We start from the raw sequence: 18,840 nt of genomic DNA on the forward strand, positions 1-18,840 counted from the left end.
CCACAGAGTACCCTTGGCACATCCCCATCCACAGTGGGGTGACCGCAGGATGGCATCCTGGAGCATCCACCTGGAACCCAGCCCCTCACCATTCCTACTGCCATCCCAAGGCACTGCCACTGCCATCCTCCTGGACCTGCCATCCTCCCAGGCCTGCCATCTTTCCAATACTTCCATCCTGCTATTCCTGCCATCCTCTCTATCCCGCCATCCTCCCAGCACTGCCATCCTCCCAAATCTTGTCATCCTCTCAAATCCTGCTATCCTCCCAAATCTTGCCATCCACCCAGCCCTGCTACCCCCCTATTCCTGCCATCCTCCTATCCCAATCCTCCATCCTCCACCCCGATACTGCCACCCTCTTGGTCCTGCCATCCTCCCAGCCCTGCCATCCACCCAGCACTTGGGTTTCCTTTCACGGAAGGGGGAGCTGAGAAAAACGCATCAATTATTGAGCCGGGGCGGCGAGCCCGCCGCGTCCCCCTTGCTGATGCCGCTCAGGTAGAGCCGCGCGAGCCGCAGTCAGACACCTCTAACACGATTAAGCTGCAGGGCTCTGCCAGCGCGCTTCAAGGTCAACTTCTCTGAGGCTGACAAAAGGCACGGCGGGCAGCAGCTCCCCCCGCCCCCGCCCGGGGTGGCAGCACGCTGGGGACGGGCACAGGCAGCCCCAGAGATGGCAGCGGGATGTGGGGAGCGCCAGGGCAGGATGGCAGGGGTCCCACGGGGATGGGGATGCAGTGGTGGGGTTCCTGCTGGGATGGGGATGCAGTGGTGGCGTTCCTGCTGGGATGGGGATGCAGTGGTGGGGTTTCTACTGGGATCAGGGTGCAGTGGTGGAGCTCCTGCTGGGATGTGGATGCAGTGCCCAGGCTCCCAGTGGGATGGGGATGCAGTGGTGGAGCTCCTGCTGGGATCAGGGTGCAGTGGTGGGGGTCCTGCTAGGATGGGGATGCCGTGCTGGGGCTCCCACTAGGAAGGGGACTTGGTATGGGGCTGCCAAGCCCAGGGCAGGGACCCGCCGTGCCCCTCTGCAGCAAAGCTGCTCCTGTCATGCCGTGAGGCAGGAGCGGGTCCAGCCCGGCTGGCTGCACGTGGAGAGGGAATTGGATCCAGATGTTTCCCCCAGCAGCCGGAAATCGCTTCCCCCCATCCCAGCAGCCCCTTCCACAGCCCCACAAGGCCTTGGGGGGGACCAGCTCTGCCCAGCATGGGTCCACCCTGGCCTGGCACAGGCAGCAGAGGGACCAGGCAGCTCGGGAGGGGACGGGGTGGCAATGCCAGCTCTGCTGTGGTGCTCCTGCACCTGGTGTTTGTGTACTCACAGTGACAGGACCCCCAAGCTGGCACAGCCACACTGCACCCCCTGCTCATCCTCATCCTGCTCGTTCCCTTCAAAAACCACCCCACTCTCATGCCCAGCAAAGGAGGGACAGCCACCCCTCCCACACTCCACGAGAATTCCCTGCAGGAGAACAGGGATGGGTGCCCACCAGGATGGGTGTACTCTGGACTGGGCACTCACCATGCCAGTCAAAAGGCAACAAAGCCATAAAAAACCCCAAACCTCTGGAAGGGAGGACCCAGCTCCAATATCTGGGTGCACATGGGCTGGGGAAGGGCTGACAGGCAGCTCCAACAATGGGGTGCACAACACAGGTCACCCCAAACACCATTCCTGAGATGTCTCCCAAAGGACACCACACCCACAGGTCCCTGTCACCACCTCAGACATCTCTTGCTTTGAGGAGGGTTCCCAGGGCAGTGGGATGGAGACACAGCTTTCTGGCCCTGCCCACAAGAGTGAGGAAAACCACCTAAAAACCTCAAAAACCCATTTGAGAAGCCAGAACCCAAATTCCTCCCCTCTCCCATTATTTAAAGCCCATCCAGCTCCCAAGTCCTCAAGGATGCAAGAATCTCAATTACCATTAAAAGAATGCGTTCCTGCTCCTCCATTACGGAGAAAAGCATGAAAACCAACCCCTGGGAATTCCACAACTCTAGAAAGAAGAAAAATAAAATATTCATGTAATTTAGATTATTTAAAATGTGGCAGTTGGCAAACCAGTCTGTGCACTGGAGGGAACTGGGGGTGCTCACACCTTGCAGAAGGCCAGGACTGGGTCAGGGCTGGAAAACCCAGTCGTGGCCACGCAGATCCCGGTGCCACCCCGGGCACCCCACGCCCAGGATCTGGTGTTAAATGGGTTTTTAAACACCTCTGAGCTTGTGGGATGCAGCACTGCAGAAGGACAGCAGGTTATTTTTATCGTTGCATTAGTTCCAGTTTAATTGCCTGGATGTCATTAACGGCATGGAGCAGGGTCCAGGCATGGGGACGCTGATGTCGGCGTGTCCTGTCCCAAACCCTGTGGACTGAGACCCTGCATGTGCCTCTCCTCCCACCAACAGAGCTTGGGGACAATCAGGGACAGGAACCATTGACCAGGGACAGGGCCAGGAGCCACCAGCCAGGGTTGGACCCTTCCAGCTCATCCTCTCCTGGCCCAGATGCTCCTTCTCCTCCAGCTCCACCCAGCAGCTCCAGGGAAGAAGACTGTGGCTCCCTCCAGACCTTCCTCCTCCTCTTCCTCTCTCCACGGCAGGTCCCAATTCCCTCCAGTGCTCTGCAATTGGGAATTCTCCTGCTATCCCTGGTTCTCCAGCCCTGGGGTTCTGTCATGTCCCACCAGCCCATCCCACCTGGGACCATCCCCCCTCCTGCTCCCTTCACCAGCCCCTCTAGAAATTCCCACATCTCCAACAGGGCCAAACACCCCTGGTTTGTGCCAGAGCCAGAGGCCAGGATCTCTTGGGTCACCCAGAGCTGGGATGCACACTCAGCTTTTCCCTTGGCTGCTCCCAGCAGGAAACCTCCCACTGGTGCTGACCAAGACCTTCCCAGCACTGGAGCTGAGCTAATCCCAGGTTTCACACCCTGAGGGGCTGGGGGATGGCACTGCCATCGAGGGGACCCTCCACTGTCCCTGTCTGCTCTGTGCTCACATGGAGCAGGAGAGCACAGGGGAGCAGAGCCACTGCTGAGAAACCACCTTGGAGAAAAGCAAGGCTGCCCATAATGGCACACGGGAATGGGGACACGGGAACTGCCCTCCCACACCTGCCAGCCATGTCCCAGCCAGGTGTGATCTCAACAGCTTCTTTCCACCAGGAAAGCCAGGATTGTGCTGCCAATGGCTGCCCAGAGCTTTGGATCATGCCCAGCAACCCACCAGGGACTGGCCACTCCCCAGCCTGGCCCTGCAGCCCCCTCCCAGCCCAGCAGCCCCCAAAATGCCAGATGGGATCAGACACAGGACGTGGGATTTGCTGGGGGTGGTTTCCCAGCAGACCGAGGTTGCCAGAGGTGCCCGAGCAGGCAGGGCAGGGATGGGCAGTGTCACAGGAGGTGACAGTGGCTTAATCCCAAAATAGGAATGGCTCCTAGCAGGGAAAGCCTGGCCAAGGAGCATCAGGCCCAGATGGACACGCTGGGGAGCCAGGATGCAGAGCAGGGATGCAGAGCTGCACCCCACACTCTGGGACACCCCTGTACCAGTGCCCCTGCAACAGTGCCTCCCAGTTCAGCACTGGGGAGGTGACACCTGGCAGGGACAGGGCCACATGGCTCCTGCGGAGACCTGTGACATTCTCGGGTGGATTTGCTTTATAGGGTCAGGGAGGAAGGAACCAGCGCGGAGATATTTAAGTGGCGTTTCGCCATCGGAAAAAATTAGAGTCACAATATTAATTAATCCTCAAAGCACTTTACGAACATTAACTAATTAAGCCTCCCAACCCCTCTGTGAGGTGGGAAAGGTATCATTGTCCTCGTTTCACAGCTGCAGAAAACCAAGCGCGTGGAGGTGACGTGATTCGTCCAAGGTCGCTGCGAGCCAGGAAAAGGTGGGAACAGGTTCCCAAAATTTGCACCTCGCTCCTCAGCAGGACAGGACCCAGCAGTGCTGGGCACCCTGGAGCCCAGGAATGCTGGATTCCAGCATCCCAAGCCAGATCCCAGCATCCAGATCCCCACCCAGGGCAGGCTGGAGAGGGACAAACCAGGACCTGCATCCCTGAAGGGATGTCCTGGGGGAAAAACCCACCAGACCCAGGGGCAGGGAGTTAAAACAAGAACCACCAAGGGGTTTTATGGAAAGCCCCACCGACCCTGCGTGGTTTAAAAGCGATTAGAGCCCTGCCTGGGTTATCAACCAGCGTCTCAATCCCGCGGCATCGATCCGGATAATAGCCGGCAATTGTTCAGATACAATATCATAAAGTCACTTTAACTACAGCCATAAAGCTTCCCCCGCCTGCAGCACCGCTGGGCTCCCTGCGTCGTGCTGGGGACAGGCACCACCAGCACGTGCTCAGGGCTGAGGATGGTGGGGGGACACCTCTGGGAGCCCCTGAACAGAGACAGGATCCTCAGGAATTGCTCCCTGCTTCCACTGCTAGGAGTGGAGGGAATATGGAGCCCCCCAGGGCTCCCCTCGGTGTTGCTCCTGGGAATCTGCAGTGCTGGGGTTAGGGAGCTCCAAGGCAGCCACTGAGGTCTGATGTTTCAAGTTTAATCCGTGGGATTGATGGGAATTGAGAGAAATGGGGGGTTCTCCCAAATGTCCCTGTCCAGCAGCCCAGATCCCCCTGCTCCCCAGTTTGTCGTTGTCCCCAGTACATGGAGCTCCCGCCTGGGCAGTGTTGGGATCTGGCTCCTTCACCTCTTTCCCACTGCCAGCCCCCCATCCCAGGGTGCTCCCACTCCATGCTCCCTGCCCTGGGTCACCGGGAGTGCCACTGGAGAACACAGCTCCAGAGGACACTGCTGGAGAACCCCGCCAGAGAGCCCAGATTCCTCACCCGCCGCTTCCTCACCCGCCGCTTCCTCACCCGCCGCTTCCCACTGCTTAATGAGCACAAAATATTTCCATGTTGCCAATTACTTGGTTCGTTTGTGCTGCTGCGGGCAGCGCTGGCGCAGGGAAAATCCCCCCCGGAGCTGGCCTGGCCCCCAGGGAGCAGGGAGAGCCCTGCCTGGGTCTCCCCAGGGCTGAGCATCCCCACCCTCACCACGCACCGCGAGACCCCCCCGGCCCCCTCACCCTGAGGTCACCATCAGCAGCAGCCTCCTATGGACATTCCCGTGTCCCCAGTGACATTCCCATGGCCCCAGCATGACACAGTAGGAAAGCAAGGCCTTGCTTAAAACAAACCTTTGAGGGACTTAGAAAAACCCTTTTTCAGTTGTCCCCCAGCAGACAATGGTTTGGGGTCCAACCAAACCAGCACGGAGAAAACCCCGAGCGGCACCAGAGATGTGCCAACCTCAGGCCATCCCAGCTGGGTCCATCCCTGTTCCCATCACATCCCCAGGCAGGATTCCCAGCTGGAGCCCTGTCCCCTGGCCAGCATTGCTGCTGTGACCATCACCACAAAACCATTCCAGCAGGTCGATCTCGAGAGCGGCGTTCCTCCCACCTGCACCCATAAATCCTCCCTCCAGCTGGGGCAAGGAAGTGATTTATAAGGTGGAATAAATACTACAACGTTTTAGGAAAAATATTAAAAAGTCACAAAAATCCATCCAGCTGGATCCCTTCCCATGGGAATGGGATCTCAGTGACACCAAGATTTTGGGGCAGCAAGGGACACGCTAGGAAGAGGCCAGAATGAATTGGGCTCTGGCGTTGCCAAACCACCTGGATGTGGGATGCACACCGGAATCAGCCACAGATGTGAGACACCGTGTCCCCACACAGATCCCAAACCAGTGTGGAAAGAGCTGGGGGACTCCAGTCCCTACTTGTGGAGCACTGGGCTCTGTGGACATGAACAAGGGACTTCACTGCCGACATCCCAATCTCTGCTCCCATCTGAAATTCCCACATCCAGCTCCGGAGCGGGCGGATGCACTGAGCGGCAGGACATGGTGCTGTGAGAGCCATGTCCTCCATCTCTCAATCACTCCACCAACATTAATTCCCTAATTTAGCCCCTGGCAGCAATCCTCACCTTACCCACAGAGAAACTCAGGCTGGGGGAGGGAGAAGCCATTTGTCTCCGAAAAATGAGCTGGAAGTCGGATCCAGGATCACCCTCAGCTTGCAGGACGAGAGCCCCTGCTCCCGATCCAAAGCTTTCTATCATAAAAGACAACATTATGATTTATGATTATCATTACTCAGCTTTGAAATGGAGTCTAGATTCTCCTGGAGTCCAGATCCCGGCTGCAACACTGGGCCCTGGACATTCCCCCACTGCCGGCACTCTGCATCCCAGTGTCGGGAAGAGCAAAGGAACAATGGAAAACTGCAGATGGCAGGAAGATGAGCTGGGAGAGGCAGCGGTTGGGTGGCTCAAACTGAGGTCCACTGACCCCAGGAACCATCACAGACAGGGGAAAGCTGGGAATGCCAAGAAGAGCAGGCAGGGAAAGCCGGGAGCTGGTCCGAGCTGAAGGTCACTCGCGGCAATGAGCGTTAGGAAGAATGGCACTGGTTGGGCTGGGTGCTGCCTCCAGAGCACACATCCTGCAAAAGCAATCCCTGTTCCCAAACCTGCTTCCAACTCTGCCAATTTACCTTAAATCCCACCTCAAAGGGTCAGGAGCAATGGCAGGGCCGTGGCGGGGCACACGATCCTGGTGTTCCACAGGACTCGGCACCCGCGCGGCTCTGGCCAAACCAATCCCTGCGACCCTGCGGTGATCCAGCGGAGATGTGGATGGAGCTCGGAGCCAGAAGCCATTTCTATTCCAGACAGGCTCGGATTCTCTGTTGGAAACTACACAGGAGCACCATTTTGACCAGCATTTACAGCCGGGACAGGTGCCAGAATTCCCGTGTGCCAGTGCCGTACCCGACGGCGGATCTCCAACAATGGGACGGTCACTGGGACAGTCACAGGCACAGCCTGGCAGGGCCACGGCTCCATCCTGAGTCCCTCAGCCAGAGCAGATTCTCCCAACCACCCAGCACAAAAGATCTTGAAAAAGCCAAGGAGAGAGCCCGGAGCAATCCCAAGATCGACACCAAGCCCTGGAGCATGAGGCTGCTCCGGAGGGAAGAAGCTTGCAAGGTTCAGGATAACAGTAATTTCCCAAAGAAAGGATTTTGCAGCTGGCCCAGCCCTCACCCAAATCCCCCAGCAGCAGCATGGGGAGGAGATGGGGGAGAGTCCCCACCCTAAAATGGGGATCCCAGGAGCGAGAGAGCGGCCGGACATACAATGAGAAAGAACTCCAGTTACAGGATTTGTACAGGTTTTTTTAAATGCAGAAAAATGGTGGAAAGGCACGAAAAAGCGGAGCAGAGCAATGGGAAAATTGAAACATCCAAACACCAGGAGGGAGGGAAACGCTCCAAGAGAGAATCCTTTTTCGGTAGCATCTCTCCTACCTCCCACCCCACTCTCCTGGATGCTCTACTCAGACGGCACTGAGAATTGGGCAAAATTTGGAAAAAGCCCCTTTGGAATGGTCGGCACACCAGCCCTGGCTCAGGCAGCTCCAGTGCAGTGTTGGGTAAAAATAAAACACAATTTGTGGGCACAATGTAAGAAGAAGGGGTCAGTGAGCAAACCAGGAAGGTTTGTGGAATTCCAGCGGAAAGACCTGGATTTGGAAAAAAAGCAGATATTCCTGAGGTGAAGGGGGAGAACGGCTGACAAAAGGTCCTTCAGATTTCAGGGAAAAGGGAAAATAACGGCTGCTGTGTTGTATAAAAGCACCGACCATTCCAAAATAACCTTGGAATAAAAACGCCCATCCCAGCAGAGGGTGGGGATGGAGGGATGGACACGGACACACGGACACGGCCCAGGCCGATCCACCAACCCAACCCGGCACCGCTCCGCGATCCGGCACCGCTGGGGCCATGCCAGCTTCTCCCAACCCTTTGGAAGCCGGGTACCCCCGGCCCTCCCCGCCGTCCCGGGGGGTTCTGCCCCGCGTTTTTCCACTCAATTTCCTTCCCGCGTCGGCAGGAGATAAATCCCTCTGTTGAGGCAGGCGGCCGGAACGGCAAAGCCAGCGGTGCCAAGTTTAATAAGCAACCCTGATCGAGAATCCAGATAATAATTGGGATTATCGAGCTGGCTGGGAAAGAGCTTCCTCAGCTCCTGACGGCACCCTCGCCCGGCACCCAGGTGACAATGACACCCGTGGGGTCCCCAGTGGGGCTGGGACATTGACGGGAGACTGGGATGCTCCTGAGGAGCAGCGGAAGCCCATCCATCACTGAATATTAAAATAAAATTAAAATAATACACTCCTTTTTGAGTGCTCCATGCGCAGTCAGAACCTGCGGCGCAAGGGAGCCCGTGCCCCCAAAATTCCATGGGAAGAGCCTGGGGGCCCCAGCTCCATCCCCACCTCTGCAGGAGCTTCCCTGCATCCCGATTTTTGGGGGGGACACACGGAGCCGGCACCGTCCCAGCGCCTGCGGAGAAGCTCAGCCGCTGAAATAATCCCGTCGCGGTTGAATTTTGTGCAGGGCACGAGGTCCAGGGGCTTTCTTTCCTCAGTGGAAACAGGATTGGAAAAGGAAAGAATTGGGATTTTTCGAGTTCTCTACAGGGTCAGGCTGATTTTATTCTACTGCAAATATAAATAGGGGTTTTGATAAATAATAATAAAAAAAAAAAGACAGTCTAAATAAAACCCCCCTGGAAGACATGGCACGGAATCCAGAATCCTGGCAGGAATTGCTGTAGCCGGGCTGAGTGCTCTGGAATATTTGTATTTGCTGTCTAAACACTTTATCTCTTTCCCAGCACATGGGTGAGTTTTGCTCCCGTGTAATGTTCAAGGAAAAATAAACCGAGACGGATAATTCCTCCTCTTCTGCAGATAGAAAAAGAAAAATCCGACAAAACTTGGTTGCACTGAGGGAAACAGCAAAATACTTCCAGGGAAATTCGGCCGAACGCCAAGGAAATAGATGGAGGAGGCAATTGGGATGTGGCAGGAGGAGGAAGCTGGGGATGAATTGGGATTCCCCATTCCCAGTCATTAAAAGCTCCCACAACCATTTATTCTCCTTTTTTCCCAAAGTCAGCGGCGCTGGGAATTGGAGCTGAGAGAGGTTTGGGTTTGGCACAAAAGATCCGAAATCCAGAGTTGGATTCCTGGGGGCCTTCGGGGCCGGTGGAGAAGGATTTGAAACAAAAAATCCATTCCTGGAGTTGAACAAAAAAAGGTATTGAGTGATGGTGTAAAACTCTGTGGATGCTGGAAACGCTTCGGCGGCGCAGTGGGAGTACCGGGGTGGGAATACTGGTGGTTGGAATACTGGTGGTGGGAATACTGGGAATGTCAGTGGTGGGAATACTGGTACTGGCATCCACAGGGAGCAGTGGCTCCAGGTCCTGCACTGGGATGGAGTTTAGTGGGATCGACCTTGCACGGGCAGCTCCGGCGTTTGCACGGACACACGCGTGTGCTTGGAGGTTCACAGCTGCAGGGAAAATGGGAAAATCCCACAAAACAAGGCTGGAGAAGCTGGAAACATCAAGGAAAGAGGAAAACTGGGAGGTCAGGAAGAGGTGATGTGCTGAGGGAGCGTAGGGATGTACCCCACAGGATCCCACCATGCCGTAAATTAATCCCATGGGATCCCACCCCAGCACAGGTGTATCCCAAAGGATCCCACCATGGCACACGTGTATCCCATGGGATCCCACCATGGCACAGCAGCACCAGGACAGGCTTCAGCCCTGTGGCTGTTCCTCTCCCTGCATCACTCGCTGCTCTGCTGGGCCTTGGGAAGCAAACACGGAAAGAGGGGAAAAATTTAAAAGGAGAGGAATTAAAAAAAAAAAAAAGTCCAAATCCCTATTTCCAAATCCCTCTCCCATCACCCCGGCTCAAAATGAAAGATGTGCCCTAAAGGTGACACCTGTCCCAGACGGGCTGGTGTCACACCAAGGGAAATGCTGGGAATGCTCCCATGCTCCGAGCACCAGCACCACCCTGCCTTGCCAAAACCCACAGGGCTTTGATTTCTTCACAGGTTTGAGGCTCAACAAGAAAATTTTGGCAAAACCACTTCCCAGCCTCCCCTTAGGATGAAGCTTCAGGCTGGCAGCTCCATGGCCGTGGATCTCCCCAGTACCAGCCCCAATTCACACCGTCGGGCAGCACAGCTGAAGCCATCGGGTGACCCCGGTGGTGACCCCAGCCCTGCCCTCACCCCCTCCCAGCACAGCCCACTCACATCCCCCCTCAGCCCCCGCTCCGCTCTTTTGAGCCGGGAGCCTCATTAGGAGGTAATTAGCTGCGGAACAATGGGAAGCTCTTTAGCAGCCCAGGCACAGCGGCAGCAACAAGCCAAGGGGGAAAGAGGGAGGAGAAATAAATAAATAACAACACTGTGACCACCCGGGAACAAGCCAGGACGGAGCAGGGACACAGCCGGTGCTGCCGGATGGGCTCCATCCGACTGCCCTGCTCTCAGCTTCGTCCCTTCCCGCTTTTCCTGCCAGGATCAAACCAGCCCTGGCGCATCCCACACCCCATGGGCGCCATTTCCCCAACACAGCACCCGACCAGCCGGTGGGAACAGCCATGGGGTCCCCAAAACCAGAAGGGCTGGGATGGCGGCTAAGAGTTTGGAACCACAGATACCCCTAAACACAGCCCTGGCTTTGGGGAGGGCTTCAAAAATGCCTCTGGAATTCATCTGACAAAAGCCAAAGTGGCCACCGGCTAACCCAAACACTTCTGCAACTCTGGAGAATCATGGAATCACTTGGATTGGGAAAGAGCTCCAAGATCTTGATTGCCAGCCATAATCCAGCCTGGACCCCTGGAGCTCAGTGCTTCCCCCTGCACTTGCAGAGGCCAAACAGGGCCCAGTCCTGTTTTTGGGATGGATCTCCAAGCAGAAGGAAGCAACCGGCCATCGGGATGAGCACTGGGTGATGGCAAAGGGGGAAAAGGAATTGGAACACCTCTTAGGGGCTGCAGGTAACAGTGCTCCGAGCTGCTCGCCTTCCATAAATCCCACTAAATCCAAGGAAGCGGGCAGGATCTCTGCCCCAAGTGGGGAAAACCAGCTTGGATCAAAACGGAGCCTCAGAAATCACGATTAATATCTAACACAAAAGAACCGAAATTGTCACCATCAGGAATGAGGAGCTATTTAAGGAACAATTGCTGCAATTTTCCAGCCAACCCAGCAGCTGAACCTTGTCAGGCACAGGCAGGTATGGCTCCAGCCAGCTCCTGATGTGGCACTGGGATGGACACAGCCAGACAGCCCTGGAGCCAGGTAAACCCACAGCCAGGTACATCCTGGAGCCCCCAGGTAGGAATTCCAGAGGAATGTCACACAGGGTGGCACAGCATTGCCAGACAGGGGAATTTTTAGCATTGGATTATTTGTGAGTGCAAAGTGTATTTATGTGGGGGGGAGGTGAATAAACACCCACATATGTAAATAAATAGATAATATATATATAATAAATATATTTGTATGTAAATATATAAAAATCAATATCTATATAAATACATGTGCCTTTCTTTATACAGCAGCACTTTCAAAGCCTTCCATGGTACCCCAGGGCATCTCTCACCCCCTGGACTGTTCCCACTGCCCACCCTCTGCGTGTCCCCCCCAACCAGAACACCCTGGGATCCAGGGGGGATCCTGGGGACCGCCTGACCCTCCAGCAGCTCTGCACGCCCCCAGCCCATCCTCGCATTAGGATGCGGCGCATGGCCGGCATTTGGATACCAAATGTGCAACCAGCAGGGAATGTAATTGCGGTCCCTGGAAAGGGACAGGCGGAGACGGAGACGGGCACGGAGAGAGAATCCTGTCAGCGACGCCGGCCCGGTGGTGTCTGCTCTCCATTAACCACTCGCCGCAGCCCTGGGCTGGTGAGGAATTGCTAACACGGCTTAACGGGCTGGAAAAGAGGGGTGGGAAGGGCTGGGAGTGATCTCGGCACAAAGGGAGAACAGAAGAAGGAAAACTAAAAGAGCAGGAATTGCACAGGACAAGGCCGAGCGCTGGCACACCCAAACACCCAGCACCGCTCTGGCACCCTGAGAGGGGACTTGGCCTGATGGTGACACAGGAACAACCCGAGTGCCAGGGTTAAAATTCACATTAAAATCACGCCAAGGGGGAAACAGGGCAAAATTCACGTAAAAATCACTCCAAGGGGGAAACGGGGCATGTTTCTTTCAGAGACTGATGTGGGCCCCAGTATGATGTCCATGGGAGCAGGGAGAGGAGACACAGAGAACTGGGGACCCCAGAAGTCCCTGTCAAAGCCAGGACACAGAGATTTTGTGATCCAGCCCCCAGTCCAACATGGAGACATGGGTGGGATCGCCCAAGCTGAGCCCTCTCGCCCGGCCACCCCTCTGCAGCACAAATTCCCCTGGAAAAAACAGATGTGGCATCCTCTTCACTCCCTTGATGGAGAAGTGGGACATGCAGCCACCAGCAGCCTGGGCACAGACCCTCATGTCACACAGGTGGGCAAGTTGGCCCTGGCTTGGGTGGTCAGTGGGTCATGGCCACGGCTTTCCTGTCCATGGCCACCACGCTCCAGCCTCTTGGACAAAGCATCAGCGACTGGCAGGCGCCAGGGCTGCAGCTCCAGGAGATGGGAATGCAGGAAAAAGGGGCACAAAATCCAGTGGGGTTTGGAACATGATCTAAATCCCCTCCAAGATGTGCCCCACTCACCTCAGCCCCACCACCCCTGTGGGAGAGGTACTTTTCCCCCCCAAAAAAGTCCTACTCTGCCATCACCGCCGGCCCTGAGCATCACCTGGCTCCGTAAATCCCCCTGCCAGAAACCATTTCTCCGGTTCTCGATCCCAGGATTGGGGAGTGCAGAGGAGCAGAACAGAAATCCCAGCTGTGCTCACAAACCACACCGAAAAATAATACAGAAATCAGCAAAAGAAGCGTTCGGAGGCAGCGCCGTGACCTCGGCGTTAAACCAGGCCACGGGCACGATCCCGCCCGGTCCCGGGGATCTGTGCCGTGCACGGAGGGAGGAGAACTCCCATCACTCTGCACATTCCTGCCGTGGATCCAGGCACACGCAGTGACCACAGGATTGCTGCAGGAACACCGACCAGCATTCAGGAATGACGATTCCCTGCCCATCACCCTGCTGTCGGCAGAGCGGGGGACGGCAACAAATCCCAAACCCTTCGTTCTTCCTTGGCCTCCCAGGGGTTTCCAGCACGGCCGTGAGACCACGGGTCAGGATCACAGGCCTGGGGACCTTCTGAGGACAGGTCACTCCTTCCCACAGACCCTTTCCTCATAGCACGGAGGTTTTCCCAGATCCCTGATTTTTTGTCGCACTGTGCCGCATGCCGAGACATCCACCCTAAACCCACTGTGGTGGGGGGGGGCAATGGGGGCCAAAACTGGACACCCCAACCCACTGGTGATGCTGGACACTCCAGCACACTCAAATCAACCCGGTTGGCTCCCAAGGAAAATCCACCCTGGAATCCTATGGGTGAGCAGCTCCTGCACCACCAGCCCAAAACCACGAAGTGACGGCGGGAAGAGCCCTGGGTGTTGTGCCAGACCCCTGCCCACAGTGTCAGACCCCTGCCCGCAGTGCCAGACCAGGCAGGAGCCCCAAGGTCCCATCCATGGGCACATCACCCCGGACACAACCAATGGATCCACCCATGACCGGCCCAGCCATGGCCAACAGATCCACACCCGGTGAGCGACCATCGGCAGCGCCTGTACGTGCCATGGAGCAAAAACCCACACTTCCACATGGTAACAAAACTGCCCATTATTATATAATTCTACCTTCATCATCCTTCATTTTTTTCCTGGATAACCCAGGAGTTCCATCCAGCCAAACGTTTTCCTAGCGCATCCTCACAAAACCATTTAAAAATAAAAATAAACCTTGTAAATCCACAGCGAGTGGTTAAATCTCTCTCCAGAACAGGGAAATTGCAGCATCCCGAGGTACCACTTATTTTTAATTTAGCCCCAATTATGAAATATAGAATTATTCTAATCTGGGCAAATCATATCGACCATGAGATTTATTCCTGTCTTTTATAAAATATATATTGCTGTATAAACCTGAAGAAAAATATCTAGCGGCAGAGAAGGTCTGTGGGTTCAAACAGGACATTTTAACCTTGGGTCTTTCCCCCCTTTTTTTTTTTAAACCCCTTTTTATTTCCCCCTTACTAAATGAGGTGTTGGTGGGGGGAGAAAAGAATGAAAACAAGGGACTAGAAAACACAGAAATACATTTTTCCTTCATTTTTAAGAATGAGGCGGTCTTGTAGTAACTCCAGAGAAAAAATAAACCCACCGCTGGGTTCAAAAAGGGAATAAGCAGGAAACTCAATGGCAATTTCAATCTTTGCAACCCCTAATAAATTGCCTCGAATTCCGAGAGCCGAAGGCGCAGGCGGGGAGCGCTGGCGACACGGGGCGCTCCCACATTGGGGAAATTTGGGTCACATCCCGGAGCCAGGCGCTGCGGACGTGCCTGCTGAACCCACCAGCCATTGTCTGCTCTTCCCTCCCAGCCCCTCACGCTTCCCTCCACTCCATTTTTATTTCCCCCCCCGCCTCGAAAATATTTTCCCTGCCAACAGCAGATTTAGAAATGTATAAATATATATGGAATAATGATCCACCGTGGATTTTTCGAGGAGAAATTCTCGGCGGCTTCTACGAGGGGGCGAAGGGGATGGAGCCGACGCCATCACCGGTGCTGGGTCCCAGGACGCCCCTCACCAGTGGCCAAGGGGCTACTTTTGGCTGTTGGCACCACTGTTTGAACCCTTGGGTGCCAAATCCCATCCCCAGGAACCCCTGGGCGCCAAACCCCAAACGTCAGAACCTTTGGGCGCCAAATCCCAGCCATGGGAACCTTTGGGTGCCAAATCCCAGCCACCGCCCCAACCACCCTCATCTCCAGGATGCCAGAGTTGGACCGTGGGGGACACCTCACACATGTTTGGCATTTGGGAGAACAAAAACACAAAGTGTGGAAGCTTGGGGGGGAGCATCAGGAGCGAAAATCAAAAACTTCGCAATGGGCAAAAAAAAAAAAAAAAAAAAAAAAAAAAAAAAAAAAAATTAGGAAAAAAAACCTAATTTCCCTGGCTCTTACAATCCCCCACAAAAATGTGAGGGAGATAATAAAATCCATATGCACCGCAGGCGGCCCACGACGCAGGCACCACTGCCAAGGAACCACCACCAAGGCACAAAGGGACGGGCTCGCCCCAATTTTGGGGAGGACAGAGGGGCACGGGTGGGTCCCCCCAAAGGGACGTGTGGAGATTGGGTGGACACCAGGTGCTGCTGAGGGGTCTCGGCCCTGCGCACGTCCCGGCGCCGAAATGCCGCCAGGAACTTTACCCAGCTGCACTGGTGTCATCGAGGGAGAGAAGGTGGCACCGAGGGTCACCTCATGGATGGCAGCAGGGGATGAGCCACCCAGAGCTGGAGGAGCTGGCTCACGTCCCTGGCAGCCCTGGGGACGAGGACCAGGCCACGCCGTGCCCCACAAGGCCACATGTCATGCAGGGACTGAGGGGGACAAAGAATTCCCTGCTTGACCCAGAAAACAGGACAGCCCAAAGCCAGGGGCTACCGGCTGCACCCACCAAGCTCATCCCTCACCACTCACAGACACTGCCAGGCTTGGGAGAACTTTGAGGAATTTTGGGGGAAATGGGGATTTGATGGCTGGTGTTTGTTTTTACAGGAATTCCCCACAAACGGGCCCGTTCAGACCCCAGAGTGTCCCCAACAGGGAGGGCTGGGGGATCCTGAGGGTCCCAACCACCTGAGCATTTCCAGAGCAGAATTCCTCCCGCTTCCAACTCACCAGCAGTTTTGGGATCCTCAAAATCATGAACAAAGAAATACGACAGAAACAAAACTCTTGCCCCCAAAGAAAAAACAGTTGGTGGGGAAAAAAACACACAGAAAAATCGAAATTCCAACTGGAGTCAGGAAACGAAGCCAACTGTGGGGATTGCGCTTCCAGGATGGGAATGACCCGGGAGCAGCAGGGCCGGCCATCCCCAGCTCCGCACGCCCCGTGCCCCCCTCGGGCCCGTTTTGCCATTTCCCCCCCAGATCGTTCTTCCCGACTCCCCCGCAGCCGCACCCGCCGCTTTGGGCGGATTTCGGGGTTTTTTCGCAGAACCTTCATCCACGGAAAGGGACCGGGGGAGACGGGGTGGCGGGGGGGAGGAACTTGAACTTCCCCGAAGTTGGGCGCAGAGGGGCCGGGGGGGGCCGAGCCGCAGCCGCCGCCGCCCCCGGGAACGCGCCCCGCGCCCGGCGATGCTCCCAGCGCTGCCGCAGCCCCCGGGGACACTCCGCCCGGGGGCCCCGCGGGAACTTTCGGGGGAGGGAGCCCCGGGGACCACCCCCCTCCCCGGGGCCGCCTAGCTCGTTCACCGGACCCCACCGGGGGCTCAAGGGGGACCCGACCGGCCACGGGCGGCTGCGGCCGCTGTCACCGGGCGGCAGCGGGCGCTCAGCGGGTGTGTATACGGGGGGAAACACCGACTGGAACTCGGGCGCAGAGGCCGCCCCCGCCGCCCCCCCGCCTCACCTGGGATTGCTCCGGTTCCAGTAGACGGCGAACCGGTCCGAGATAACTTTCCCGGTCTCGTCGGTCCAGACGCAGACGCCGAGGAGAGCGGCGAGCAGCGCGGCCGCCCCGCAGCGCACCATCGTCCCGGCGGGCGGCGGGCGCGGCTCCGGCCGCTTCAGGGGGCGGCGGGGCCCTGGGGCCGGCCGGGGACGGCGGGCGGGCGGCGGGCGGCGGCGGCGGCGGGCGGGCGCCCAGCCCTCACCATCGCCCGCGGCCCCGGGCGCCGTCAGCGGGGGGACTCGGGGGCGGCCGCGGTGCGGCGGCGCCGGGGCAGCCGCATCCCGCGCTCGGGCGGCGGGGACCGGCCCGGTTCCCGCGGCGCCCCGCGATCGCCCCGGTACCGGGAACCTTCCGCCCCCCCCACCACCACCTCCCGCGCCCAACTTCGGCCAAGTTCCTCCGAGCCCCGCGGCGCCGCCGCCGCCGCCCGGTGCCGAGCCCCCGGTGCTGCCGCCGCACCTGCGGGCTCAGCCCCGGGCCCCGCCGCGGGCTGCTCCGCCCCGGGGACACCGGAGAGACAAAGGCCGGGCCGGGAGGCCGCCGCTCGCTCAGTGCCGCCGCGCCATGCTGCGCCCGCCGCCCGCGCCCCCCGCGCCCCCCGCCCGGGACCGCCCCCGCGCCGGGCCCTCCCCCGGTACCGGCCCCGCCCCGGGCCCCGCCCCCGCCCCGCCTCTGACACATTGTTGCCACCGGCGGCCGCGCGCGCGCCCGGCGCGGTCCCAGGGCGGGGCTCCCGCGCGCCCCCGCGGCCACGCCCCTGCGGGGGGGGGGGGGGGAGAAGTGGGGGGGGGGGTCACACCGGCGGCGGAAACGGACCGGTACCCCGGGGGAGGGGGATCTGCATGGGGAGGGGGTCACAGCGACCGTGGGGGTGTCTTTGGAAGGGGCGGGGGTCGTACCGGGTGGGCTGAGGGGCTTTGGAATGGGGGGGGGAGGATGGGAGGGCTTTGGATTGGGGGGGGTCACAGCGGCGGGGGGGTCTTTGGGAGGGGATGGGTCACACTGCCAGAGCAGGGGGGCTTTGAAAAGGGGAGCGTTTCACTGGCAGGGGATTGGGAATTTGGAAGGGGGGGGTCACATGGGTGGGTGGGGGGGCTTTGGAAGCAGGAGGGAGGTTTGGGGGTCCGTCACCTTGAGGAAGGGATGAGTTGATGGGGGGGGTTTGGGTGCCCGCGGGGCGATGGGCAGGAAATGTTGGGAAGGGGCAGTGAGGGGCTCACCCTGGAGGGGACAGAGATGGGGACAGGGACAGGGACATGTCCTGTGACCCACAGGTGCCAAGAAAAGACAGACAGTGACAGAGAGACTCCCATCCTCTGCAGGGGCATTTTTTCAGTTCTGATATAAGGATAAATTAAACAATCATTTGTGTTAAGGGATCACTCTGCTTTGTTGAAATCTTGAATCACAGAGCCCTGAAGCTGCTGCGGGGCCATGTCCAGCCCTGGGGAGGACAGACTTTGGGGAGTACACGGAAAATCCAGTGGAATTTTTGGTCATAGCTGTGCCACCCAGCCACATCCCTGAACAAGGACACCCCACAGTGCCAGAGCCAGCCACATCCCAAAGCCAGGACACCCCACGGCCCTGGAGTCACATCCCTGAGCAACAACACTCCTCTTGGGCTGTCCAGGGGAGCTGGTCCTTGCTGGACAGGACCTGCTCTGCTCCCAGAGTCCCCTAGGTCCCCCCAAGTTCCAAAAACTGTTTCAGAAGGATGAATGAACACAGAGGGACTCCAGACCTTCCTCCCCAGGGACCATGGAATGTCCCCCTGGGTGTCCTGGAGTGTCCTCCTAGGTGTATATGTACCCCCTGAGCCCCTCAGAGCCAGAGCTGGCTCCCACCAGAATTCCTCAGGTGCCTCCAGTTGTAAAGACACTTCCAGTTGGATTCACAAAACACCAAGGTGCCCATTAAGTCCATCAGGAGGAGCAGTTCCAGCACATCCCGCTGCCTGTCCTTCTGCTCAGCATCCAAATATCCCTGTAAATCCATCTCCATCTCACAAGCTCTTAGGAGTTTGTCCGTGCTAAAAGGGAGGGAGCGGCCCAGTGTAAAACACCTCCAGCGCCACACAGAGAGGTGGGATATAAATAAAATATGGATCCTCCTCATTATTTATTTAGCAAATCTGTTTAGGAAAAACTCCACGGACTGTGGGGCTCAGCATCCCTCCCCCCACCCCAAACCAAA

General features: G+C 57.5%; 1 protein-coding gene across 2 annotated transcripts in view; it reads right to left on the minus strand.

Annotated features, from left to right (window-relative positions):
• EFNA2 (ephrin A2) overlaps nt 1-16,737 on the minus strand; it is a 38,986-nt gene extending 22,249 nt beyond the window's left edge. For both annotated transcript variants that reach the window (XM_030233209.2, XM_030233210.2), the window contains exon 1: nt 16,603-16,737. In XM_030233209.2, the coding sequence (XP_030089069.1) occupies nt 16,603-16,724 (122 nt within the window). In that variant the 5' untranslated portion in view covers nt 16,725-16,737. The remainder of the gene's footprint in view (nt 1-16,602) is intronic.
• Between the last annotated feature and the right edge of the window lie 2,103 nt (nt 16,738-18,840).

Source organism: Serinus canaria, chromosome 28 (assembly GCF_022539315.1).
Source record: "Serinus canaria isolate serCan28SL12 chromosome 28, serCan2020, whole genome shotgun sequence".
NCBI classification, from domain to species: domain Eukaryota; kingdom Metazoa; phylum Chordata; class Aves; order Passeriformes; family Fringillidae; genus Serinus; species Serinus canaria.